The sequence below is a fragment of the Heloderma suspectum genome, chromosome Z (assembly GCF_057233095.1).
Source record: "Heloderma suspectum isolate Gila_16-S chromosome Z, 16-S_ref, whole genome shotgun sequence".
Taxonomy (NCBI): domain Eukaryota; kingdom Metazoa; phylum Chordata; class Lepidosauria; order Squamata; family Helodermatidae; genus Heloderma; species Heloderma suspectum.
In genome coordinates, this window is record NC_139476.1 from 5986534 (window position 1) to 6012358 (window position 25825).

The 25825-nt window shown below is 49.2% G+C and overlaps 1 protein-coding gene across 4 annotated transcripts; it reads right to left on the reverse strand.

Annotated features, from left to right (window-relative positions):
- Positions 1–725: 725 nt before the first annotated feature.
- On the reverse strand, positions 726–23924 carry TIMM44 (translocase of inner mitochondrial membrane 44). Of its 4 annotated transcripts, none has more exons than XM_084826193.1 (13): positions 23873–23924; positions 19180–19338; positions 16454–16619; positions 14901–14981; positions 13910–14059; positions 11561–11700; positions 10560–10645; positions 10360–10452; positions 8750–8874; positions 7746–7796; positions 4532–4621; positions 3954–4064; positions 726–1892 (listed from the first exon to the last, which is right to left on the reverse strand). In XM_084826193.1, exons 2-13 carry the CDS (start codon positions 19323–19325, stop codon positions 1773–1775), a joined length of 1359 nt encoding a protein of 452 aa, XP_084682319.1. In that variant the 5' UTR covers positions 19326–19338; positions 23873–23924; the 3' UTR covers positions 726–1772. The 4 variants fall into 4 exon arrangements, with proteins under 4 accessions (XP_084682319.1, XP_084682318.1, XP_084682317.1 ...); XM_084826192.1 differs by having other exon boundaries at positions 16454–16624; XM_084826191.1 differs by lacking the exon at positions 726–1892 and having other exon boundaries at positions 3671–4064.
- Positions 23925–25825: the final 1901 nt, after the last annotated feature.

Below are 25825 nucleotides of genomic sequence, written 5' to 3' on the forward strand. Positions count from 1 at the left end.
AGGCTGTGGAACTCACTGCCACAGGAGGATGTGGAGAGGGACAGTGTCGCCCAATCAGCTTTTAAAGAAGAACAGATTAAATAAAGGGATTAAATAAAGCCCCCCCCCCCCCCGAATAAATCGCGTGAAAAATTAACTCTGGCACTCAAGTCACAATAACCAGGAGCACCAAGTCTGGGGTGGAATATCCCATTATGCCTTGTGTGTGTGGAAACCTCCGGTCCCCAGAGTAGCCCTTCTGGATCGGAGCAAAATCCTGCTACCTACAGTGACTAACCAGATGCACGTGGGCAGCCCAGAAGGAAGATATGAAAGTGACGAGCCTTCCTCATCACTCGCCCCTCAAATAACTTGTCCAGAGGTAGATTGCTTCTGACCATGGAGGTTTCACACTGCCGTTATAGCAGGGGTGGGGAGCATTACTGGCAGTGGGCGCTGCCTTGTAGGCCAGCCCCCTGTTCCTCTGACCGCACCCATTTAGCACCACTCCCTCCATCTGGGGCCACACCCCTTCCTTGGAAGAAAGAGATATACTACTACAAGAAAAGTACTTTGGGGCAAGTACAGACTGCACCATTTCCTTCCTTACCGACAAAGGGGGCTTTTCTCCCTGGACACAGTCGTAACTAAAGGAGCAGGGGTCATAAGCCAAGCACAAGCACCAGCATCTATTTTTTAAAAACATTACGGACTGCTTCCTCTTCCTTTTAAGGTAGTCTGAGAATGTAGTCCAAAAAATTAATAACAATAACAATAATAATGTTCCAAAACTTTTAAAGCTCTTAGTGAGACCCCTATCCCACTGTTAAAATGTTTTGCCAGTATTCTGCACCTTCTTCTCCGACTCAGTCCTCAGCTGCTAGTCCTGGGGGGAGACCCAAGAAGGCCAGACAGTTAGTAAGTTGCCCCATCCCAACCAGGACAGACACACAGGACAAGGAAGTTGGCTATACTTCTTTACTTTTCCAGAGGAAGCCAAAGAATTCCGTTGTCATGATCACATTTCTCACACCAGATATATCCTACTGGGCCAAGTTTGAAACCTCTGAGTACTGGGGGGGGGGGGGGGATGGGGTGGAAGGCCTCCCCCTTACAGCCGTTCCATGTGTGGAACTCACTGTGGAACAACAGCCATGGGAAAACCTTAATGGAGACCCTATGTGAGATTATCTTTCCCCCACCCCGTTATTTTTGTCCTCAGAGCCATTTTCCCTCCCACCACCTGCCCTGCAAAAGCAACCAGCTCCAGCCTTCAACGTTCCCCCGTCACCCTGGCCCCTACGGAAACAGATCCCGGCTGCAACTGATAATAGGAGCATCTTGGTTCAGAGCTGTAGACCCCACTGGGTACGAGCTGGGTAGCGCAAAAATGGCAACCTCAACCGCAAGAAAAAGCCAGAGGGGAGAATGGACAGGGGCAACGAGCCATGAAAACTCAGTAAAGTGCAAGCCAGACACAAGGCAGCACCATAAGGTTGATGGAGCACTCTGGGGGAATCCGTGCTGCTCCAATGATTGGCTTTGACATGCCAGTCCAGGTTGCTCCCTGAAAATCACCTGATGCCAAGGAAACACCACCCCTCCCTTTAACCAATTTTTTTTTTGGGGGGGTGCAAGTCACTCCCACCATCTGCCTCAGAGCCAGCATCCTTATGCCCTCAGGAAAAAGCAGTGGCTCACAAAAGGTGAGCCCCCTCGTGTTGAGCCTCTGTGCAAAATGGCCACCCTCGCGCCAAGGTCCGGGCCATGAGCAAGACAGGGGTGGACGGAGCTCATAGAATCTGCTCAGTGCTTGAGGCAGAAATGTCCAACAGCCTCCAGGCGGCATAGGGGTTCAGCTCATCGGGGTCCCGGCAGAGCGCCCAGACGTACAGCATCCGCAGGACTTTCTCCTGGAACAAGAGAAGGGTGCAAACGTTAGGGGCAATTCATGCACAAACATTCAAAACCTCCCCACTTGAGAGTTCCCAGCTGTATGAAATACATTTGCCAGAAAAGGAACCCATATAAAGGGACTCCCCATCCCACCCCCAGGGCAAGTTCAGAAGGGCTGGTTTTCAGATGCACGAACCTCACAGCTGGGGGATGTCCTGCAAGGGGAATTCTTAAGCCCCGCCCCCTGGAGGAACTCCATTCGGCCTGCAGGTCAGAGATTCTGCACCCCTGAACTAAGCTGTAGGAGAAGCATTTCAACCTGGTGGGATGGCTGAAGTTGCCTTCCCCTGAGTCACAATATTCGTCCATCTAACTCAGTCTCGTCTACCACTGAGCTATGGCCCGCAACCTAAAAATAAACTAAGATTCTAGTCCTCATGGTTCTGAATAAGGGCCTGATTTAAATAGGAATCTAGAAAGCTGCCTTCTACTGAGTCAGACCCTTGGTCCATCTAGCTTAATATCTTTGACACTGATTGGCAGCAGCTCTCCAGGGTTTCAGACATAGGTCTTTCCAAGTCCTCCCAGAAAATGGTGGAGATCAAACCTGGGATCTTTGCATGCTAAATGTGCGCTCTACTAATGAACTGTGGCCCTCCTCCTAAAAATGTAAGATTCTACTCTACAGGATTCTGAATAAAGGGCTGACTTAAACAGGGACATAGGAAGCTGCCTGTTACCAGGTTGGATCCTTGGCCTGTCTAGCTCAAGATTGTCAACCAGCTGCAGCTCTCCGGAGTTACAGACGGGGGTTTTTCCCAACCATCCCTGGAGATAACAGGGATCGAAACTGGGACCTTTTGCATGCAAAGCAGCAGCTCTACCGCTAAGCTACACCTACCCAAATCCCGTAACTGTACCTCACTTCTCCCATCTATACTCCCAAGTTGCTAGATTTTCCAGGTCAATCCCTCTCTTTTCTGTTTAATCATTAAAGTGATCGCTTGCTATGACAAGCTCGGCCTACTGCCCTCCCAGGCGTCACCCCCACCCCCCAAGTCTCAAGGCCCAGGATGAGGCATGCCTTACCCTCCAGGGTCCTTTTCTTTAATATCATGAAATGTTATTTTATTTTGAAATAAGGTTAACAAAAAAAAGGAACAAGAACATACACAACAATAAATCAAAATCGCTAAAGAAACAAAGGAATTCACTCATTATAATTGATGACTATAATACAGAAATTATAGTCTATAATTGATATGCTTATGGAACATCTACAATAAAACTCCTGAAGTAGGCACTCAATACCTAAGGAAAACAAAAATAAAAGTTTGACAACGTACAAAAAGGAACGTCTGCGAGCGTCTGTCAGTCTGTGCATTTGTGTATATTATTCAGAAAAAATACAGGCAACTGTACTTCGTTGGAACTTTACCAAAAGTCTGAAGTGCCTCAACACATGAAATGAATGGAAAACATAATATCGTTCTTCAAGTTAGGAGTTCTTGCTCACTACTCCGGGGTTCTCTAGTTTGAAACCAAGAGAACAAAGCAAGGGAGTTAAGATGCCGCTGTGCAGGATGATGGCAGGAAAAAGTGAGGGGGCACTGACTGTGTGCACCGTGGGGGTGTCTGTGGAGAAAGCGAGGGAAAGAGAGACAGTGACAGGAGTGGAGTTCCCTCATCTGGGGCAGCCCCAAGCATGGACCAAAGAGCACATTAGCAACCTTCTTACGTCAGCATATGACTGATTTAATGCGTTTGAAATTTGTTTTTAAAAAAACAAATTACAAGACTTCTCCCCGCCTCCACCGAAAATAAAAATCAATCAATAGCCCAGCTATTAAGCAATTTAATTAACTGATTTAATGTCATGTAATGGATTAGAAACTCTTCAACGGCTGACAGGGATAATTACAATCCTTCCTTCCAGGCTGGTGGAGGTGGGGGGCGGGGAGATGATAGAACAGATAGATAAAGGAGGGAACATTAAAAGGGGGGGAGGTTCCCACACTTGCATGCAATAGAGCCCCGCCTGGTATCTCACAGGTTCTGCAACTGGGACTTTTACTTACGGGGTCTCCTTCCACCAGCTCCCCTTTCTGGTTTTTAATCACCATTACCAACTGGGCCTGGAAAGTGATTATCAACACTGGTCCCTGCTCCATCATTTTGCCCATCGCAAGCTGCAAAAAGAGAGAGTGAAACTTCAAGTCACTAGTCCATAATGCTTCTCCACCCCACACACAGACACACAATCGCAAGCTACCGAACTTCCGTCGCTGGTGCATAAGACATTGCTATATCCGCCACGGTCCGCCTCAGTCACGTTTTTTGCATGAAGTCTGGGGCAGTCATGAGACATCTCCCCTACCCCACATTTAATTCCAAAGATTGCAAGATCAAATTTTAAGTCAGAACGAATTTGTACCATCCAGAATTTGAAGGAGTAGAAACAAAACAAAACAACAAAAGAGATGAGTTAAAACAAAGGTCCTCAAGCTCTTTGAGTTGGTGCGCACATTTGGAATGTTGAGAGAGTGTCATGGGCACTCTCACAAAATGGTTGCCGGTGGGCTTGCCTAGGGCTGCGTTGACCCAGAGTGGAACTCGGATGGTTCCAGTTCTGCTCCAGACCAGGAGAGCTACTTACGTCTACATTGTCGACATCCAGAATTCTGGAGTGGAACTGGAAGCCCATCGCTTTGGCTTGCTGAATCGGGTGTGCCAGCTGGCTGTAGGTCTGAAAGAGAAAACCTGTCCGGTTACCGAGTCCTCTGCACATCTTCTCTGTCCCCAAAGATGCAGCTAACTGTTAGCAGGCAAGCAATGTGTTTGCCACAATTCCCCTCCCCCACAAAAGGGCACAGCATGTAGGTTTGGCCACTAAGATCGTGAGAATCACAGCTTTCATTAAAAGAGAACAAACCAAGAAAGCAAGGTTCTGGTCCTCATGAGTGTGAAAAATACGCTTGAAAGCGTGTTGAGAAAAACCAGTTGGAATCTCAGCAGCGGTGGTGTAGCAGCAAATCTGGAAGTGCAGGCATTCATCCTGACAGTCCCCAGAGCCACCCAAACTCCCACCAAGGAGAATCCAAAAATTAGATCTGTATCAACAAACCAGTTTTAGCAGTTTTCATCTCCCTTAGGAGCAAGTCGTTTGTTGAAGCAATTGTCCATTCAAGCCCAAGCCCCACCCAAATACTCTGTGTTACAAGATACCTCATAATAATATATTATTGCTGGGAAAATTAGTTTTTTTTCCTCAGCTGCTGTGAGGACTGCAGCTAAGCTCAGAGGCAACAGGGAAACTGGGGGGGAGGTGACGTTGGCATCCCTGTTAATAGAGAAGTTCCAGCGCTACACCCCTGCAAGTCCTGCCCCCGCCCCCAGACCATTGCTCAGTAGCCTGAATAAGATTTACAGCAGCCAGAGGAGACACACCAACTCCATAGCCCCTGTGTTACTTCCATGCCACGTCCCACGATTAACGAAAGCAGAATCCACAGTAGGAAGAAAAAATGTCACGTTTCCTCTCAGGCGTGATGCATCCAGGTTGCAGTTTCCAAAGGTAGACCTATGTAAATGAGGCCCATCCACTTCAATGGGTCTGCTCAAAAACACCTATTTTATTTCACTGAGAGTGGGGTACCATCAGCCCCATTGGCAGTGAAGTATTTTGGCACCCAAACGCCAACTGTGTCCTGTAACGGCCAGATTTGTTCTATGCAACCCCGAGCAGCTCAGAACTGTTTTGTCCCTGCTTGGATCAACATTTAACTTTGTGTCCTTTCTAATGAAGGGTCATGATCTTCAAAAGAATCTCCTGCACCACCAGACCAAAAGATCCATCGACCCCAGTCTCCAGTTTCCAACACTGGACAGCCAAACGTCCCAACAGGAAGCCCCGCACATGAAGGTGACAGAACCACCCATTATTTTGTCCCCAGCACTGGACACTCTGAGGTATACTACCTCTGAAGGTGTAGGTTCAATTTAGTGATATTAAAAGGTTGCCTCCTTTTACAAAATCAAATTGCACCTAAAACAGTGTTTCCCGAATGCACCAGCTTCCCGGATGTTTGGCCACAATGGGGAAGAACCATCGCCCAGTGGTAGAGCCCCTGCTTTGAATGGAGAAGGTCACAGGTTTGAATCCCCAGCATCTCCAGGTAGGGCTGGAAAAACTCCTGCCTGAAACCCTGGAGTGCCACTGCCAGCCAGTGTCATCAATACACTGATAGACCAAGGACCCAACTCAGCATAACGGAGCTTCCGATATCGCTTTGGCCAAACCAGCAAGAGTTTGCAGGATTATAAGAAAGGAAGGAAACGGGACAGAAAGACACATCTTGAGAAATCATGGCCTATTTATTTCCGATGCAAATTTCAGATTTGTTTGCAAATTTCTGCCACACAGGCAAATGGGACTGAATGACATGCCATCGTTAAAACAAAAATAGCAGTGTCATCAAATACCCAGAGGAAGAAAGGTCAACAGGAGCAGCCTGTTAAAACAGTCAAATTACACCACCATTTCCTCTTCTTGTAACAACAAAAATGGACAGCCAGTCATTATACCCTGTTGACTGTTCCAAAATTGTTTAAGCCACTTGTTGCTCAAATTTAGCACAAGACCCCGCTTCTTTGGCTAGCTCCATGTTAATTTATTTAGGGTGAAATCCTATCCATGTTTAGACAGAAAAAAGGCCTACAACTCCCAGCATGCCCCAGCATGGCTGGCTGGGGCATGCTGGGAGTTGTAGGACTTTTTTCTGTCTAAACATGCATAGAATCAAGCCCTTAAGATTGCAAAATCCAATAACTTAATGTCCCTCTCTCTGCTTCTTGGAATCTGTTTTGCGTTCCAATACTTTGCATGTACGACTCTAGCAGCAACAGTCATATGAAAAAGGAGCATTTACATATTGTTTGGATATTCAAATCACGGATATTAGAACTCACAGGTGGCCTTTTCACTGCCATCAAAAGTTTACAAGATAATTATTTGGGGCTCTAGCTCCTTTTAACTCGGTAGGATAAAATGTGGGGCAAGCTGTGAAATAATGCAGATTCATGTTTCAGATGATGCCGATATTGTTGTTATTATTATTAATAATATAATCCCCCCCCAAGATTGTGGTTTGGCAGGGGTAAATTTCTCGTTACTGTTATTTTTCCTTAAAAAAAAAAAATCTTTATTTAAAAGCCAGCATTGAGCCTTGCAAAAGTGAGATGGAAGCTCTTCAAATAAATGAAATTGGCAGAAGGTACTAGCGTGAAAGCTAGATGAATGCAGGAGGATGTGCATCAAAGATGAGTATGAGGCAAAAAAAAAGAGATGATGTGGGTGGGGAAAGAATGATAGCCGGTTCCCCATCTCTTGCCCGCAGGCAAGCATCTCCTTTCCTTCAACAGCTCTGAAGACTACTGCTTCTGGGATTCCTGAAAAACAGCCTCCCTGAATCCGGGGCCCTCCAAATGCACCTATGATCTCCCATCGTTCCCAGTAGCGGCTGGGGGTGATGGGAATGGTAGCCTGCACTGCTGGAAGGCCCCGGGTTAGGGGAAAGAGGCTGCTCTAATCCAGTCCTTCCTGGTCAGGGCAGAAACCGAGTTCCAGGTGTACTCAAAATACAGCACCCCTGGGACGATGGAAGCTGTAGTGCAACGTTATCCAGAGGGCCACCAGATTGGGGAAGGAAGGTGTGGGACATGATAGGCCCTTGGACCCGATCCAGCAGTCCTTAAAGGTTGTTCTCCAGCAGAACGTTCTCTCTCAGGACTCCCCAGTGTCAAAGAATGGAAGGGAGGGCGCGGAAGAGGGGAAACACAGACCCTGTCCACCCCCAGGCAGAGTTACTCACCACTTCGTAGCACCAATCCTTGAGAATGTCTAGGTCTCCAGAGATCATGGCCTAAAAAGAAAAGGGAGTAGAAAAAAGAGCGGTGTGACTAAGGAACTTCAGCTGCAGAGGAAAGCGAGAGGCCGATCTGGTCCCAATCCCCCCAACCCCAGACAGACAAGCGAGGGCTTTGTGGAGGTCACCTGTCCTGCCCCAGCAAGGAAACAGCAACCAGGATTTAAACGCCCCTTCGAAACTTCCCTCCCCGTCTACTTCCTCCTTACGTTTCTCTTCCCATACATACTGTGTCCCTGGTGCCCTCCAGAGGTTTCAGACTACACTTTTGACCATGGGCTGTGCTGGCTGGGGATAATAGGGGTTGCAGTCCAACAACACCTGGAGGAGAACCAGGTTGTCTACCCTGGTTTTCAGGTATAAGGCATGGGAGGGGAATGAGTGGCCCACCAGATACTGTTGGATGCTAATTCCCAGCAGCCCCAGCCAGCTGGGCTAATGGTCAGGGATGATAGGACTTGGAGTTCAACATCTCAAGGGCCACGGGTTTCCCACCTGTCTTGGGCTATATGGCTGCAGACCCTGGTCCCATCCATCAGCCAGAGAACCAAGAGCCCCTGGGATGCTATGCTGCAACTCCTGCCTCCCAGGAAGAGCAAGGGGGGGGGGGGCAACTTAGCCTCATACATCAGCCAGAGAAGGACCAGCTGCAAGCACTTGTTTATGCCCTTCCCTGCCAGAAAGGGTGACCTCAAAATCTTTAAAACTATGAACTAGTGTTTGCTCTTTTGCTGTTGCTTCTTTCCGCCTCCTTCCCCATTGCTTTTCCTTTTATGTCGTGTCTTTTAGATTGCAAGCCTGAGGGCAGGCGGGGCTTATTAACCTTTGTCAGTCGCTCTGGGAGTCTCTTTTTGGCTGAGAATGGAGTTACCAGGGGCCACTACGCTAACTGTCCCTGCTGTGGGAACACAACTGCCCCCCCAAATCATCCCACCCACCCCCGAACCTGCCTCTAGGATGTTAGGGATGATGTCCTCCTCGCACTGCTTGAGGAACCGATCCTTGTCGAAGTTTGGGTCGACGCGGAGGATCTCCGTGAGCACCTCAGACATCTCTGTCTTGGAGAACAGCCCGCCTGCCGAGAGAATTACCGGTTATCACTTTGGTCTGGCAAGGGGATTCAAGGGGGTTGGAGAGAGCCTGGGCTCTAGAAAATCTCACTGGGAAAAGACAGGACAACCCCCTCCAAAAAAACCTAGGAAGGGGCGAGTTCCCAGGGCCAAAGTAATCACCAAAAACCAGACTTGCACCTCAAAATTCTCAGCTTTCGTCTTCATTAAATTAAAGAGCCAAGTTCTAGTGCTCACGGCCATGGAGAAAACCTCACAGACACACATTGACAAACCCCTGGTAGAAACCTCTCATTCTCCCACAATATCTGCAGAACTGTTCCTCGCTCTGCCCAAAGAGGGTGCCCCAAATTTAGGTGGGGCTCACCGGCCTGCCAAGCCATTCCTCCCCCATGCACAAAAGAATGCATACCTCAAAACACAGATTTTTAAAGCATGTGTACAAAAATGCATACTAGTTTTCGTGTGGGTTAAAAAGAAAGAAAAGATCAACACAATACGATATGGAATCGGAACAGAACAGACTCAGCCTTGGAAAAATTAAGAGCCTGAGCTAAACTGACCTTGACAGAGTCTGCCTCTGAGAATATCAGACCCCTAAAACAAACACCTGTCAATCAGGGGTCACCCTCTGCTCGGGGGCCTCAGGCACTCTGCTCACTCTCAGCTTCAGCTGCCTCTCTCCCCCCATGCTCACAAGATGGGGATAACATATACAAATCTGCCTTGCAAGACTGCTGTTGTAAAGCAGGGGTGAGAAACTTCTTTCAGCCCAAGGGCAGAATTCCATTTCGGAGAAGCTCTCAAGGGCCACATTCCGGTAGCAGGTGAGGCCAGAGGCAAAAGGAGCAGCCCAAAATACTAGACATATCAGTATATTGTAGCTTAGAGCTCTTCCTGTCAGTTGCTAAGCTTTAGGAGAGGTATTTCAACCTTTAAGAGTAGATGGAGAAACGGTACAAAAGCCAGGAAACCCTCTAAGCACTTCTGGGGGACACCCGATTTTGCTTTTCCTTACTACAGAGGTAAGTCCCCTCAGCATGGGCAAGCCTGGATGGAGATCACAAGAGCCACAGCGCTGCACCCCCACCCCCCGCACATCCCCATTAAAGGGAGCGAGAGGGCTTGTTCAGATGACCAGTGGGGGAAACAAAACGCTGTGTCGATTGTTTCCCCAGCCCACACCAGCCACACAAGTAGGATTACCCTAATTACGTGCGCTGCATAAGGGGTTACCATGTCATCTGAACCCAACATGCACTGCAAGCATAGTGCATTTTCACCCACCCCACAACCTATACAGCAAACCTTGGCTTGTAAGGTGGGTAAAAATGCACTACGCTCATGCCATATGCTGGGTTCGGACAACAAAGCAATCCGTGGCATGGGTAACTAGAGTAATCCTGTTCGCATGACTAGAGGGCGCAGGGGAAACAACAGACACCGCGTGGTTTCCCCCACTGATCATCGGAACCTGGACAGAGACCCACCGATAAAGCCAGTCACTTTGTCCGTCACGACGCGCGAGGCCCTGATGATGGCATTGTCGCTCTCGTCATATTTCATCTTCATTTCGAAGAACCCTGGGGGGACGGAAGGAGCGTCAGTAGTGGCCATTGAGCACAGGACCCCCCTGCAGAGGCTTCCACAGAGATAAGGGGAGGGGGGTGCAACAGGCTGCTCCACTCACGGTTGAAGACCACGTTATTGTCCTTGAACTCCTTCCACTGCTGGTACCATTTGGAGTCTTTGTGGAGCACCATACCCATGGCCTCCCTGGCAAAAGAGGGGGCTCCGTTAGACAACGGTCTTCTCAGACCCTCTTTCCCATCTCCCTCTCTTATCATCTACACCAGCCTGCTCCAACCGGGTGTCCTCCGGGGGTTTGGGACTACAACTCCCACCAGCTCTGCCAAATCAGCCATGCGGGCTGGAGCAGACAGGAGGTGCAGTCCAAACATCGGAAGGGCACCAGGTCTACGCTGACTGGGTTTCGGACCAGGGGTTTCTTCCTCTCTACCTGGATTGAACTGGGTGCTTTCTGCAGCAAAGCAGGGGCTCTACCACTGAGCTATGGTCCTGTCAATAAAAATAAAGGGCAATTCTAGTCCTCATGGTTCTCAATAAAGCGGCTGCTGCCGTATACTGAATCAGAACATGGGTTCATCTAGCTCGGTCTTGTTGACACTGATTGGCAGCAGCTTTCCAGGGTCTTGGACAAGGGGGTCTTTCCCAGTCCTACTTGGAGAGGCCAGGGATTGAACCCGGGACCTTTTACTTGCTCTGCCACTGAGCAAGTCACTCAAATGTCTTCCCTGCTCAAGGCAGCCTGCTTTCTGCCAGGTCAGACTGCTGATTCTTGCAGCCCAGGGTTGTTTCCTCCACAGGTGGGCAGAAAGCAGACCAGAAGTTCTGGACTTCAACTCCCAGCGTTCCTGATCACAGGCCATGCCAGCAGGGGATTCTGGGAATTGCAAGTCCAAAACACCTAGAGATCAACCTTCTACTCACTTCTGCTCTGGAGGCAGCAACAGAGGACCGATCCGTAGAAAATGTCCCATCGTAGCTATTGGAGGGATTGACTCCCCCCGTCCCCTAGGCTCAACAGGGGCTCCATCACCACACCCCATACTACCCCGTCCCCTGAGCGTTACATGTTGTTGGCTTCAGAGGCGTCTGCTGGATACCCACTCGTTGGCTTCAAATATCCGCTCTTCTTTCAGCCTCTCCCCAGCAAACTCCGTCCGCTTCCGGAGCCTTTCTGGACGCTTGTAAGGCCCCGTCTGGCCCAGGACACTTTCGTCGATCTCCTTCCGGACCGTCTCCACTCCCTGCGAGAGGGAAAAAGAGAGAGCCAGGGGAAGCAAAGGAGACAAACCTCTGCAAGAACGTGCGATAGCCGAAAAGGGGAGAAACAGGATGGATGGGCTTCTCCGAAGGGGGAGAAGTCCACCCGAACCCTCAATTACAGAACGATGAATGAAAGTCTAGGAAAGTGACCAAACCTATGGAGTTTATCAGACAGAGGGGCAGCAAACAAAAATATTAATATTTTAAATACATTTAATATTAGCTGCTCTCCTACATCAGGGGCAGGGAACTTCTCCCAGCCCAAGGCTCCGAATTCAATTTTGGAGAAGCTCTTGGGGGCTGCATTCCAGAGGTGGGAGGGGCCAAAGGCAAAAGAGGTGGGGCCAAAAATACAAAACATGCCAGCCTGTTGTAGCTTCAAGCTCTTACTGCCCAGTAACTTAACCTTAGAAGTGTTTCAGCCTTTCAGAATGGAGGGGGAGGACTACACAACACGTGTGTTTTGTGGCCAGCCTGCCACCATGGCAGCCATTTTATGAATGGGCCACCCCTCCACAACAGCCATTCTGTGCGAGCACCCACAACAGGCTCAAAACTGCAAAGGTGCCCACCAAGTCGGTATGGCTGGAGGCTGGGCTTAAGAGGCCAAGGAGCCCGGTCTGAATATCCACAGAGCCACGGTGCTCATCAGCCGGCCTTTTTGGGAAGGGATGCCTCCCATTCGGCCTCACTCACCCACCTCCCAGGATCAGCAGAAAACCCCCAGAGAGATTGCACTCGCAAGAAAACCCACGCTAGCCAAGCGAATGCTTCTGGCTGAGAGACAGGCACGGAACCAAAGCGGCGCAGTGCCAACTCAGGCTTGAGCTGTAGAAGAGACGAGTTCAAGTCTCTGTTCTGAACTGTCCTCCCTCAAGAGAACCTACTTCATGGGGGGGGGGGGGCTGCTGCAAGTTTTCCTCTCAGGAAACACACAAGGATCATGGCCAAGGAAGTCAAGTCAGGAAATTCCAGAGCTCTGTTGGGCTCCCTTTCCTCCCGCCAGCCCATGTTCAATTCTGCACAGCTCCATGATCTCGCCTGCGGTTCTCTGGGGGCCAGAAATGCCGTTCGGTTTGGGGGATCCAGTTAAGCCCAGACAGAGGGCAGCCACAGAGCCGGGGCGCCACCTGGTGCTGGCAGGTGCATATTACAAGCAGGTCAACGCCGGAAGAATCCAGGCGAAAAACTGCATTCCTCTTTTGGCTATCCATGATCAAAGGATTAATGGGGGGGGCAGCGAGGAGACGAAGCAAGACTTCTTTTTTAAAAAAACATCTGGTGCCCTCCAGATATTTGGGACTTCAACCCCCATCAGCATGGCCAACGATCAAGAATGCTGGGAACTGTAGTCCAAAACACCTGGCATGGGGAAGGCTGGAGAGCGTTAGGAGCCCCACACGACTCAGGGTAGTGGCAGAGCCCCTGCTTTGCATGCAGAAGGTCCCAGATTTAGTTGCCAGCATCTCCAGGGAGGGCTGGTAAAGAATCCTGCCTGAAACCCTGGAGAGTCACTGCTGCCAGTCAGTGTCGACACTACTGGGCTAGACGGACCAAGGGTCTGACTGGATAGAAGGCGACTCCCCACATTCCTATTGAAATCTGTCCTTAACTCAGAACCATGAGGACTGGAAACTTGCTTTATTTGGGGGGAGAGGATCCTAGCTCTGCGGGAGAGCCCCCAATTTACAGGCGGAAGGTCCCAAGTTCAATCGCCAGCATCTCCAGATAAGGCTTTGGGGGGAGGGGGGGAACCCATCTGAAACCCTGGAGAGCTGATGCCAGCCCATGCAGACCAAGGGAAGGGAAGCTCTTTCAGCCCAAGGGAGGAATTCAGGTTTGGAGAAGCTCTCAGGGCCGAAGGCAAATGAAGCTGGGGCCAATATAACAAAAATACCAGCAGAGGGCTGCTTAAATCTCTTACTTCCAGCAACTCAGTCTCCGGAGTGGCGTTTCACCTTTCAGAACGTGCAAAAGCCAGGAAACGATCTGCAGTTGGGGGGAAGGGGCGTGGCCATGGGAGAAGGGGGCACGGCCATCTGGGGGAACTCTGGCGGGCCAGACTGGAACCTCAGCTGGGCCCAGGTTCCCCACCCCTGAAGCAAGACAGCAGGCGCTCTACAGACCCACGGTCTAGAACTCACTAAAAGGCGGCTTACCATGTTCAGCCACAGGCACAGCAATGCCTACCTGGGAAATAGCCTTGAATGCCGCCGTCCGGCCCAGCTTCTCTCCCCCTTTGGAGACCGTCTCGGCCGACTGCTTGGCTGTCTTGGCCGCTTCCTCCACGCCTTCCTTTATCTTCCGGCCGAACTCACTCTTGCCGACTTCATCTAGGCTCTGCAGCCGGAGGGGGAAAGGATCAAGGGGGTTTCATTGGGGGATCCCCCCAGGATTCAAAAGGGAAGACTTCAGCAGAACCCAGAGCCCGAGGTTCACGCAGGGGGCAGGAGCTTCCTCAAACAGCAATTTCCCATAGACTAAGAACAAACTCGTACTCTGAGCGAGGATCCTTCGGTAGCTGAAATGGGCACTACTGCAAAACAAGAGGGAGGTATTCGCAGGCTTGGGGGGAACTCAAGGCTTGCCAAAGTACGATTCTTTTTTCTTTAGGAAAAATCCTCACTGGGGAGGAAACCCAAATGGGGGCTGAGCATGCTCAATGGGTTCAGAATGCTTGCACTGAGGGCGGGGGAGGCAGGGAGGGAATGGGAAAGCCAGAAAGGGGGAGAAATGGAATAGAGCCTCCCAGAAAAAGGCATGGCTGGCAGGCAGTCCAAAGAGGAACACGTCACACTGGGCCCGACTGCTCGCGAATTGATGCATATATGAATATTTGGTTTGCCATTGTTGAAGTTTATGTATAATCATTTAGTTTTTAGAAAACTGTATTTTCATACACACGCACAGAGATGTTTCACGTGCATTAACTGGAATTGATACATTCAATCGTGCTGACATTTTTTTCTGTCCGTTTATGGTTTTGTTTTGCTTTCTCCTGTTGAAATTTACAACTACAAACATTAATTACACTAGGTCCAACCCTTGTCACTTTGGTTTCCCTTCTCACCACCCCCCTTTTAAGCTCCTTACTACTTGGCCTCAAATCTAAAGATCAGGGAAAGAGCCAGAAACAGAAATAAATCAGGAAATGTAAGTTATGTACTGCGCACACACATACCTCTTTGACAGTGCCAGTGATTTCTCCAAATTTCTTTTTAAGGACTTCAGAGGTCTTCACTGTCTCAGACTCTATGGTTTTCTGCCGGCGGGCGGGGGGGAGAGAAATCAACCCAGAACACATCAGAAGAAATTAAACTCTCAAGCATTTGTAGCTGTTGCTGTGGTTACGATTATTTATTATTATTATTATTATTATTATTATTATTATTTATTATTATCAGCCAAATGATAGATTGGTATCACTTTGTGATCCACAGCAGGTAACAATGCAGATCTATCTCCCTTGGTGTCTGTATTGGGCCCTGGAGCGTGACCAAGTCACCTGCAGTGTTAGAGGGGCCTAGAGATCCATATTTATTTATGCTTGCTTAAGTTCATTATTGGTGCAATTCCCTTGCTAGTGGGCCTCTGATGTGAGATGAGTCAAAGGCCAATACACAGTCAGTATGTATCCATCTAGACCACACAGACAAGCTAGAAGATCTTATCAAGACCGGCCTGGGAAGGGAAGCTATGTGTTTATGCTGAACTGCAGGTGGCTGTGCTGAGAACCAAGCCTGGCTAGTCTATGCTGGGAATGACGCTAGGGGGTGCTTGCTGCTGTTATGCTGCCTCACTGCTAACATGTATGGTATAAAACCCATTGTACCCCATGGCTCTGGGTTCAGAGAAGCTGTCTGATCCAACCACTGGGTAAGCCTGTGTACTGTAAGTTACTCAATAAAGTACTCCTTGTAAGTAAACCTGGGTCTGATTTATCACTGTCTTGGCACCTCTAAATTAAGAGTCCGAAGCCTACAGCTGGGGCAATACAGTGAATTAGGGACATAATATGCTATGTTATCTGTTCCACCCATGAGGATAAGGGGGTGGGGGGATTACACTTCTACCCAGGGCCTACGGCCTACATTAAGCATCATATAAGTATGTTAAGCATTCCTGTCCTGCTTTTGAATGTTCAAAGCACATCATATCCATTAGCCCCTATTCTTTACAACAATCCTATAAGATAGATAAGCATTAGAACATAAGAACATCAGAAGAACCATGCCAGATCACACCAAGAGTCCATCTAGTCCGGCATCTGTTCACACAGTGGCCAACCAGCTGCCCACATGAAGCCCACAAGCAGGACTATTATTCCGCTGTCCCCCCCACCCTGCTCCCTGTGTTCAGGAGAGACACCGCTGAGCCTTAGAGAGGGCAGCATGCCTAAGGCCACTAACAGAGTCGATGGTACAGCCGACATTTGGGCTGGGGATTTCCTGTTCCGTGACCCAGACTCTTTACCCGATATGTCAGCCTTCCTCACCAAAGGGGCCTGCCAGATATGTTGGACTACAACTCCTATCATCCCAACTAGCATGGCCACCGGTAGGGGATCACGGGAGCTGCAGTCCAACATATCCGGAGAGCACCACAACACCCCTGGCTGTTATTCATAGCTGATATCCTTTTTTTTCACGCCCTGGGCCGCGTCCCCCACGAAGGGGAAGGGAACCCCTCCAAAGGTGAACCGCCAGCTACAGCACAGAGGGGAAGCGGACTTACATATTTCCGCCTGGCTTCCTGTAGGGCCTCCGACTCTTCCAGCTTCTTCGCGTCGTCTCGGAACTTCTTGATACTCTCCTTCATCTCTTTGTTTTTGGCCAGTTCCCGCTTGATGTTCTCCACAAAGCCAGATATAAAACCTTTGCGGCCTCCCGATGAATAACATCTAGACTAAAGGGAAGGTCGCTGTTACCGCCCGCGGAGCAGAAGAGGAGGCGTTCCGGCCTCACGCGCTCCTTCACACCAGCAGGGCACAGGCTTGCCATGTGCCCTGCAGGGGATTGAACTTAAGGTCTCCAGTTCAATCCCCTGCATTGCTAGGGCAGGCTGGGAAAAGGCCTCTTTGAAACTCCGGAGCGCTGCTGTGGGCCAGGGCAGGGAGCACTGAGCAGGATGGACCAACGGTCTGATTCGATATAGGAACTGCAGAAGCTGCCTTAGACCAAGTCAGACCCTTAGTCCATCTAGACCCCGTACTGTTGACACTGACTGGCAGCAGCAGCTGCCCAGGGTTTCTGGCAGGATTCTTTCCCAGCCCTGCCTGGAGATTGAACCTGGGACCTTCTGCTTGTAAAGCGAGGGCACTACCACCAACGTACAGTCATCCCCCTAAAAAAAAGAGCAAGATTCCAGTCCTCATCGTTCCAAATAAAGGCCTGATTAAGACAGGAACATAGGAAGCTACTCTATATCCTGTCAGATCATGAGTACATCTAACTTAGTATTTTCTGCATGAACCGGCCAGGGCTTTCCAGGGTTTCAGGCAGGATTCTTTCTCAACCCTACCTGGGACCTCCTGCATGCAACGCAGGGGCTCTGCCACTGAGCTACGGCCGCTCCCCTTCTTACTTCCCTGTCAGATGGGCCAAAGCAGTTACTGGCCAGCTGCCCTGCTGGATTCTGTCACACACAATCACCCCCCACTCCACACACACACACACACACACACACGCATCTTGCCCTGGTGTTCACTGGCCTCGTCTTCTCCAAAGAATTTCTCCTTCGATGGCAGTTTTTGACAGGCAAGCAATACAGTCAGTATGTATCCAGGCTGCTGTGGAGCAAATTCAGGTCTGGGAGCTCCAAGAGGAAATTCATTTTCCAAATGTAAGCAGCGCCGCGCTGGATGAGACACAAAGTCCATGCGATCCAGCACTGGTCAGACAAATGCCTCAAGGTGAAGTCTGCCAGGTGGCCACAAAGGGAACAGCCCTCCATTACAGCAGCCCCAAAGCTCCTTGTACTCAAAGGCAGACTGCACCTGCAGCTGGGGACTCTATTAACCATCAGAGCTTCATTTAGCCACCAGGGCTTATTTATTGATTATTCCATTAGCCATCAGGGCTTTTTGATTGATTGACTGATTGATTGATTATATTTGTCACTGCTCAACTAGCAAATGCTCTCAGGGCAGTTTACAGTTAGAAAAGAAACCATAAAACAAAATAACCAAACAAGAAACACAACAATAAAAGTATGAAAGTAATACAATATTAAACTTTAAAAAACCCACACACATTAAAAACATTAAGTAAAATTAATGACGACGTGAACAGATTAAAGATTAAATGCCTGCATAAAGAGGAAGGTCTAAATGTGGCATCTAAATGTAAACAGTGAAGACGCCAGGTGGATTTCCCTGCAAAGGGCGTTCCACAGATGGTGGGGCTACGACAGACAAGGCTCTTTCCCTGGTCACCCATCACACTGATGTGACTGGTAGCTCCCAGAGAAAGGTTTCCAAAGATAACCTTAGCAATCGGGCAGAGGGATATGGGAGATGGCGCTCCTTCAGATAGGCTAGTCCTATGCCCGATTCCACTGGCTGGGAGTTGTAGGACTTTTTTCTGTCTAAACATGCATAGGATTGTGGCCTTAGGACTTTTAAGCCCTTGACCAGGCTCTGCCAATCTGGCACCCTCTAGGTGTGTGAGACCACAACTCCCAGAATCTGGCTGGGGGATTCTGGGAGTTGTAGTCCAAAGCACTGTGAGAGCTCCAGGTTGGGGGAGGCCACCCTTGATTAGGGATTGACATCCCCCCCAGCATCATGGAAGCTACTTTTGATCGGAGCCAATTATTAACAACATCTGAGTCTTAGGTGTCACAAGCACATTTCTCTCGTACATAAAGGGACAGCGGAGAGAAAGGAAAACCCGAAACCAAACAAACCGAAATCGATGTAGAAGCAAGACGCTGTATCATCCTTATTTATTATTACGACTTATAAAGCCAAGTTTTCTAAGCCCTGTACAGATGTTAAAAAGAGAAAGACAGTTGCTGCCTGCAGGCTCACAATATAGAAGCTGGGACAAAAGAGGAAGAAGGAGCAGAGAGGGTAGAAGAAAGCAAGCACAGGAGCAGCAGAACCCGGCTGGTCTCCTCCTCGCTGTGATGTTCTTCCGGGGGGGGGGGGGGGGAAGCAGCCTCCCAGTGGCTCTTAGTCCCCTGGCTGGTAGAAGAGATCAGAGCCGCCTTCCCTAGCCTGGTGCCCTCCAGACATTTTGCCTGGCTATTAGCTATGCTGGCTGGCACGTTGGGAGTTTTCCAAAACATCTAGAGGGCACCAGTTTGGAGAAGGCTAAACCAGAGTTATGCCTCCCTTCAGCTCTGCCATGCCAGGGCAATTTCCTATTCCAACCTGTTAAGCCCCCCGCCCAGCATGATTTTTTTTTCCGGGGATGGGAATTCCTCCCCCAACCTTCCACCATGGACATCCAACTCACAGATAACAGCCTCCACTGCAATGACGTACAAAGGGTTTCATTCGCAAAACACAACTGGTACATTTCTGCAGCAGGCCTGCCAATCCAACGCCCGAAGAAAGCACGCTGTGCAGGTCCCGAGCCCCGCCCGGACATGAGCCACACATTGAGAAGGCATTTCTAGGGTGAGAAAGAGAAGGCGTGCTGGTTTTATTTTATTACTTATTTATTATATTTTTTATTCATCCAATAACCAATGTTCCCTGGGCAGATAACAAACAGTAAAGGGCACAATCCTATGCATGTTTAGACAGGAAAAATGTCCTACAACTCCCAGCATTCCCCAGCCAGGATGGCTGGCAGGGGAATGCTGGAAGTTGTAGGACTTTTTCCTGTCTAATCACACATAGGATAGTGCCTTAAAGACTGAAATGCCATACAAACAGTTAAAACTGGGAGTTGTAGGACTTTTTCCTGTCTGAACATGCATAGGATTGAGCCTTAACAGGCTGAAATGCCATGCAAACAGTTAAAACTGGGAGTTGTAGGACTTTTTCCTGTCTGAACATGCATAGGATTGGGCCTTAACAGGCTGAAATGCCATGCAAACAGTTAAAACTGGGAGTTGTAGGACTTTTTCCTGTCTGAACATGCATAGGATTGGGCCTTAACAGGCTGAAATGCCATGCAAACAGTTAAAACTGGGAGTTGTAGGACTTTTTCCTGTCTGAACATGCATAGGATTGGGCCTTAACAGGCTGAAATGCCATGCAAACAGTTAAAACTGGGAGTTGTAGGACTTTTTCCTGTCTGAACATGCATAGGATTGGGCCTTAACAGGCTGAAATGCCATGCAAACAGTTAAAACTGGGAGTTGTAGGACTTTTTCCTGTCTGAACATGCATAGGATTGGGCCTTAACAGGCTGAAATGCCATGCAAACAGTTAAAACTGGGAGTTGTAGGACTTTTTCCTGTCTGAACATGCATAGGATTGAGCCTTAACAGGCTGAAATGCCATGCAAACAGTTAAAACTGGGAGTTGTAGGACTTTTTCCTGTCTGAACATGCATAGGATTGAGCCTTAACAGGCTGAAATGCCATGCAAACAGTTAAAACTGGGAGTTGTAGGACTTTTTCCTGTCTGAACATGCATAGGATTGGGCCTTAACAGGCTGAAATGCCATGCAAACAGTTAAAACTGGGAGTTGTAGGACTTTTTCCTGTCTGAACATGCATAGGATTGGGCCTTAACAGGCTGAAATGCCATGCAAACAGTTAAAACTGGGAGTTGTAGGACTTTTTCCTGTCTGAACATGCATAGGATTGGGCCTTAACAGGCTGAAATGCCATGCAAACAGTTAAAACTGGGAGTTGTAGGACTTTTTCCTGTCTGAACATGCATAGGATTGAGCCTTAACAGGCTGAAATGCCATGCAAACAGTTAAAACTGGGAGTTGTAGGACTTTTTCCTGTCTGAACATGCATAGGATTGAGCCTTAACAGGCTGAAATGCCATGCAAACAGTTAAAACTGGGAGTTGTAGGACTTTTTCCTGTCTGAACATGCATAGGATTGGGCCTTAACAGGCTGAAATGCCATGCAAACAGTTAAAACTGGGAGTTGTAGGACTTTTTCCTGTCTGAACATGCATAGGATTGGGCCTTAACAGGCTGAAATGCCATGCAAACAGTTAAAACTGGGAGTTGTAGGACTTTTTCCTGTCTGAACATGCATAGGATTGGGCCTTAACAGGCTGAAATGCCATGCAAACAGTTAAAACTGGGAGTTGTAGGACTTTTTCCTGTCTGAACATGCATAGGATTGGGCCTTAACAGGCTGAAATGCCATGCAAACAGTTAAAACTGGGAGTTGTAGGACTTTTTCCTGTCTGAACATGCATAGGATTGAGCCTTAACAGGCTGAAATGCCATGCAAACAGTTAAAACTGGGAGTTGTAGGACTTTTTCCTGTCTGAACATGCATAGGATTGGGCCTTAACAGGCTGAAATGCCATGCAAACAGTTAAAACTGGGAGTTGTAGGACTTTTTCCTGTCTGAACATGCATAGGATTGGGCCTTAACAGGCTGAAATGCCATGCAAACAGTTAAAACTGGGAGTTGTAGGACTTTTTCCTGTCTGAACATGCATAGGATTGGGCCTTAACAGGCTGAAATGCCATGCAAACAGTTAAAACTGGGAGTTGTAGGACTTTTTCCTGTCTGAACATGCATAGGATTGGGCCTTAACAGGCTGAAATGCCATGCAAACAGTTAAAACTGGGAGTTGTAGGACTTTTTCCTGTCTGAACATGCATAGGATTGGGCCTTAACAGGCTGAAATGCCATGCAAACAGTTAAAACTGGGAGTTGTAGGACTTTTTCCTGTCTGAACATGCATAGGATTGGGCCTTAACAGGCTGAAATGCCATGCAAACAGTTAAAACTGGGAGTTGTAGGACTTTTTCCTGTCTGAACATGCATAGGATTGAGCCTTAACAGGCTGAAATGCCATGCAAACAGTTAAAACTGGGAGTTGTAGGACTTTTTCCTGTCTGAACATGCATAGGATTGGGCCTTAACAGGCTGAAATGCCATGCAAACAGTTAAAACTGGGAGTTGTAGGACTTTTTCCTGTCTGAACATGCATAGGATTGGGCCTTAACAGGCTGAAATGCCATGCAAACAGTTAAAACTGGGAGTTGTAGGACTTTTTCCTGTCTGAACATGCATAGGATTGGGCCTTAACAGGCTGAAATGCCATGCAAACAGTTAAAACTATAAATTACAATACAAATGTTTAAATGAATAAAGTACAATACAAAACAAATGAAGAGAACGAATAATACAGATCTTTCACACTGCAAGTCAGAGTCAGAGTTGCTGACAGATGGCAAAAGGATCTGCTGAATCTGCCCAAGTAGTACACAGATACTCAGGGCGGTTTGTGGCAGGGCCTAGCAAAGCAGACACATCGAAGGAAATAAGGGTCCACTAAAGGCATTGCCAGTCCAAGGAGACAATACCGGGTGACAAGGATCAAAGATCAGACTCTGGATTCATTCAGTGATCTCTGTATCTCACTTTTCAGGGATACACCTTCCCAAAGCAACTTACAAGGTGGAGAACCTCAGGTCCGGGGGGCCAAATGTGACTCTCTGGGGTTTGCCAGATGACCCCAACCCTTCCGCTGCCCCCCCCCCCCCCCCCGAAACTATCATTTGGTGGTTTCTAGCCTTTGCAAAGCTTTCCTCCATACTTAAAAGCTTGAAATGCCTCTCCTAGATCTTAGTTACTAGTAGTCAGCGCTTTAAGCTAAAATATGCTGGTATTTTTTACCCCACCCACCACTGGTATGTGGCCCCTGAGAGCTTCTCGGAAATTTAATTCAGCCCTCGAGCTGAAAGAGGTTCAGTGCTCCTGAATAAAGCGGTTGTCGAGAGCAGAGTACACATTTCCAACTGAGGAAACGGCTGGCTTGGGACTCCAGTTTTAAACGCTTTCTTATAAGGTCTATGCCAAAGGAGTAATGTGCAAAAGTACCAGGACGAGAATTCCAAAACTGAGGGGCCACCACTGAGAAAGCCCTTCAGGTTCTGATCTTTATTGATGTGGAGGGAGAAGGTTTCTCCCCCACCCACCCTGCCCAAAGCATGCAAAATGGAAAGGAGTTAGATAACTAACACAGAAATGTGAGAATCTAGGCCAGTCATCTCCTAACCCAGCATCCTCCAGATGTGTTGAACTACAACTCCCACCAGTACATGGGAGTGCTGCGAGTTGTAGTCCAACCCATGTGGAGGTGGGGGAAGGCTGGACTAGGCTTTCCACTTTTTGTGTGTCAAGTCCTTTTCTAAAATCAATCAATTAGTAAGGAGTCCTTGCGGTTGCAGGAATATTGTCATTATTTAAACAGCGCCATTAATGCACATGGTGGCTTTAGAGAGTGGTAAGAGGGCTAGCCTCTGTCCCAAGGAGATTGCAATCTAAACTCTGACACAGGCAAACAGCAGGCGAAGGGGAGGGAAACGGAGAACCCAGGAAAACCCAAGACAAAAACCAAATATATCTTTGTAAAAGGATCCGGGGCGGGGGGGAGCATTGAGATGCCAGGCCTATATGTGAAAGCAGTCACTGGGAAGGGAGACAGAAGTACTCTGCATGTGTTGTAAGCACCCTCTCCTTTGGTATGGGACCTGGCTCAAATTCCTCAACGAAAAGAGAGAGGGGCCCCGTCCTTTAATACGGGAGCAGAGACGAATTCCTCAGTGAAACGAGAAAGGGCATTCTGCACATACTCCAGGCACCCTCTGCTTTGAGACGGGCCCTGGGTCAAATTCCTCAATGAGAAGAGGGAGGGGGCACTCCGCACGTGCTCCGGGCACCCATCCCTTTGATACGGGCCAAACTGCTGAACGGGGGGCCCTCAGCTCGGGGCGCCCTCTCCTTTGATACGGGGCCAGAGCCAGACTCCGCAACAGAAAAGGGGAAAGAGGCGGGGCACTCTGCGCGTGCTCCGGGGCTCCGTGTCCTGTCCCGGGGGTCTTGAGCCAAACCACTGGATGGGGAGGGGAGAGAGGGGAGGGGGCGCACTCTGCGCGCGCTCAGTCGCCCCGCTTCTCCACGACACCCTCGGGGGCCGCAGGGCCTTGGCTCGCGGGCTGGGCCTGCCCGCCGGCCGGCCGGGCAGAGCCGCCCCCGCGCCCCGCTCCTTACCCGGCACCCCCAGAGCGCGACCGCCGCCATCTTCAGGAGGGGCCCTCGCGAGGGGGCGCGGCGCACGCGCGGCCTCCGCGGCGGCGGCGCCTCCTAATGACGCGCGGCACGCGACGCGCCGCCCTCCCGCGTCGGCCGGAGCGCGAGCGTCGTCACCCGGGTCCCCCCGGCGGGGCGGGGCGGGGCGGGGCGGGGCGCGCGGGAAACGCGAGGGCGCCTTTGTCGCGCTTCCCCGGGGCTCGGAGCGAAGGAAGATGCTGGGGTCGGGGGCGTTTCGAGCATGCCCGGAGGCACGCTGCCCTCGCGCGTTTGAATATTCTCCTTGTGCACCTTTTGTACATGCTCAGAGGCACGCTGCCCTCGCGCGTTTGAATGATCTCTTTGTGCATGCTCGGAGGCACGCTGCCCTCACGTGTTTGAATATTCTCCTTGTGCACCTTTTGTACATGCTCAGAGGCACGCTGCCCTCGCGCGTTTGAATGTTCTCCTTCTGCACCTTTTGTACATGCTCAGAGGCACACTGCCCCCGCGTGTTTGAATGTTCTCTTTGTGCACCTTTTGTACATGCTCAGAGGCACGCTGCCCTCGCGTGTTTGAATGTTCTTTTTGTGCACCTTTTGTACATGCTCAGAGGCACGCTGCCCTCGCGTGTTTGAATATTCCCTTTGTGCACCTTTTGTACATGCTCAGAGGCACGCTGCCCTCACGTGTTTAAACGTTCTCTTTGTGCACCTTTTGTACATGCTCAGAGGCACGCTGCCCTTACGTGTTTGAACATTCTCTTTGTGCACCTTTTGTACATGCTCAGAGGCACGCTGCCCTCGCGCGTTTGAATGTTCTCCTTGTGCACCTTTTGTACGTGCTCGGAGGCACGCTGCCCTTACGTGTTTGAATATTCTCTTTGTGCACCTTTTGTACATGCTCAGAGGCACGCTGCCCTTACGTGTTTGAATATTCTCTTTGTGCACCTTTTGTACATGCTCAGAGGCACGCTGCCCTTACGTGTTTGAATATTCTCTTTGTGCACCTTTTGTACATGCTCAGAGGCACGCTGCCCTTACGTGTTTGAATATTCTTTGTGCACCTTTTGTACATGCTCAGAGGCACGTTGCCCTTACGTGTTTGAATATTCTCTTTGTGCACCTTCTGTACATGCTCAGAGGCCCGCTGCCCTTACGTTTTTACATGTTCTTTGTGCACCTTCTGTAGATGCTCAGAGGCACGCTGCCCTTACGTTTTTAATGTTCTTTGTGAACCTTCTGTACATGCTCAGAGGCACGCTGCCCTTACGTTTTTACATGTTCTTTATGCACCTTTTGTACATGCTCAGAGGCACGCTGTCCTTACATTTTTAAATATTCTCTTTGTGCACCTTTTGTCCACGCTCAAGAGGCCCAGTGCCCTTACAACGTCTTCTATGTCTTCTTAAGATCTTTCGCACATACACAAGAGGCATGCTTTCTTAATGATCCCTTTTTGCATCTTTTGTAAGGGGCAGCATGCCTCTGAGCATGTACATACTTTTATATACTGTGGGGCCTTTTGCACATGTTCAGAGGCACACTGCCCTTACATTCTCAATTCTACTGTATGGATGATACCCAACCAAAGTGTCACACACCATCGGGAACAATATTTGTAACAAGATTTGCAGAATTCTTCAGTCAAACAAACGGGGTGGTGTGTGTGAAAAGGCTGGCATGATAGAAGCTGCAAAACCTGCAGCCATAATAGACTTAAAATGGGAGTCTTGCAAAGGACTTGAACCCATAATGGGAATGGACAATAACTGGCCTCAGGCTGCACCAAAGCTGCTGTTTGCACTAATTCAGTGGCGAGCAACTCATGGTCCCTAACTGGTCCCTCACCATTGACTATGCCAGCTACAGCTGATGAGACTGTAGGCCAAAACACCTGGAGTGTCACAAGTTGCTCACCCCTGTTCAAAATCTT

What these genes read in the sequence shown, in the direction of transcription:
- TIMM44 (XM_084826190.1), bottom strand. Translation starts at nt 23,902, where the DNA reads ATGGCGGCGGTCGCGCTCTGGGGGTGCCGG. An exon ending in TCACTGGCACTGTCAAAGAG is followed by an intron (nt 14,060 to 14,900) that starts GTATGTGTGTGC and finishes CTCCGGCTGCAG; the next exon opens with AGCCTAGATGAAGTCGGCAA. An exon ending in TCATCCCTAACATCCTAGAG is followed by an intron (nt 7,797 to 8,749) that starts GCAGGTTCGGGG and finishes TTTTCTTTTTAG; the next exon opens with GCCATGATCTCTGGAGACCT.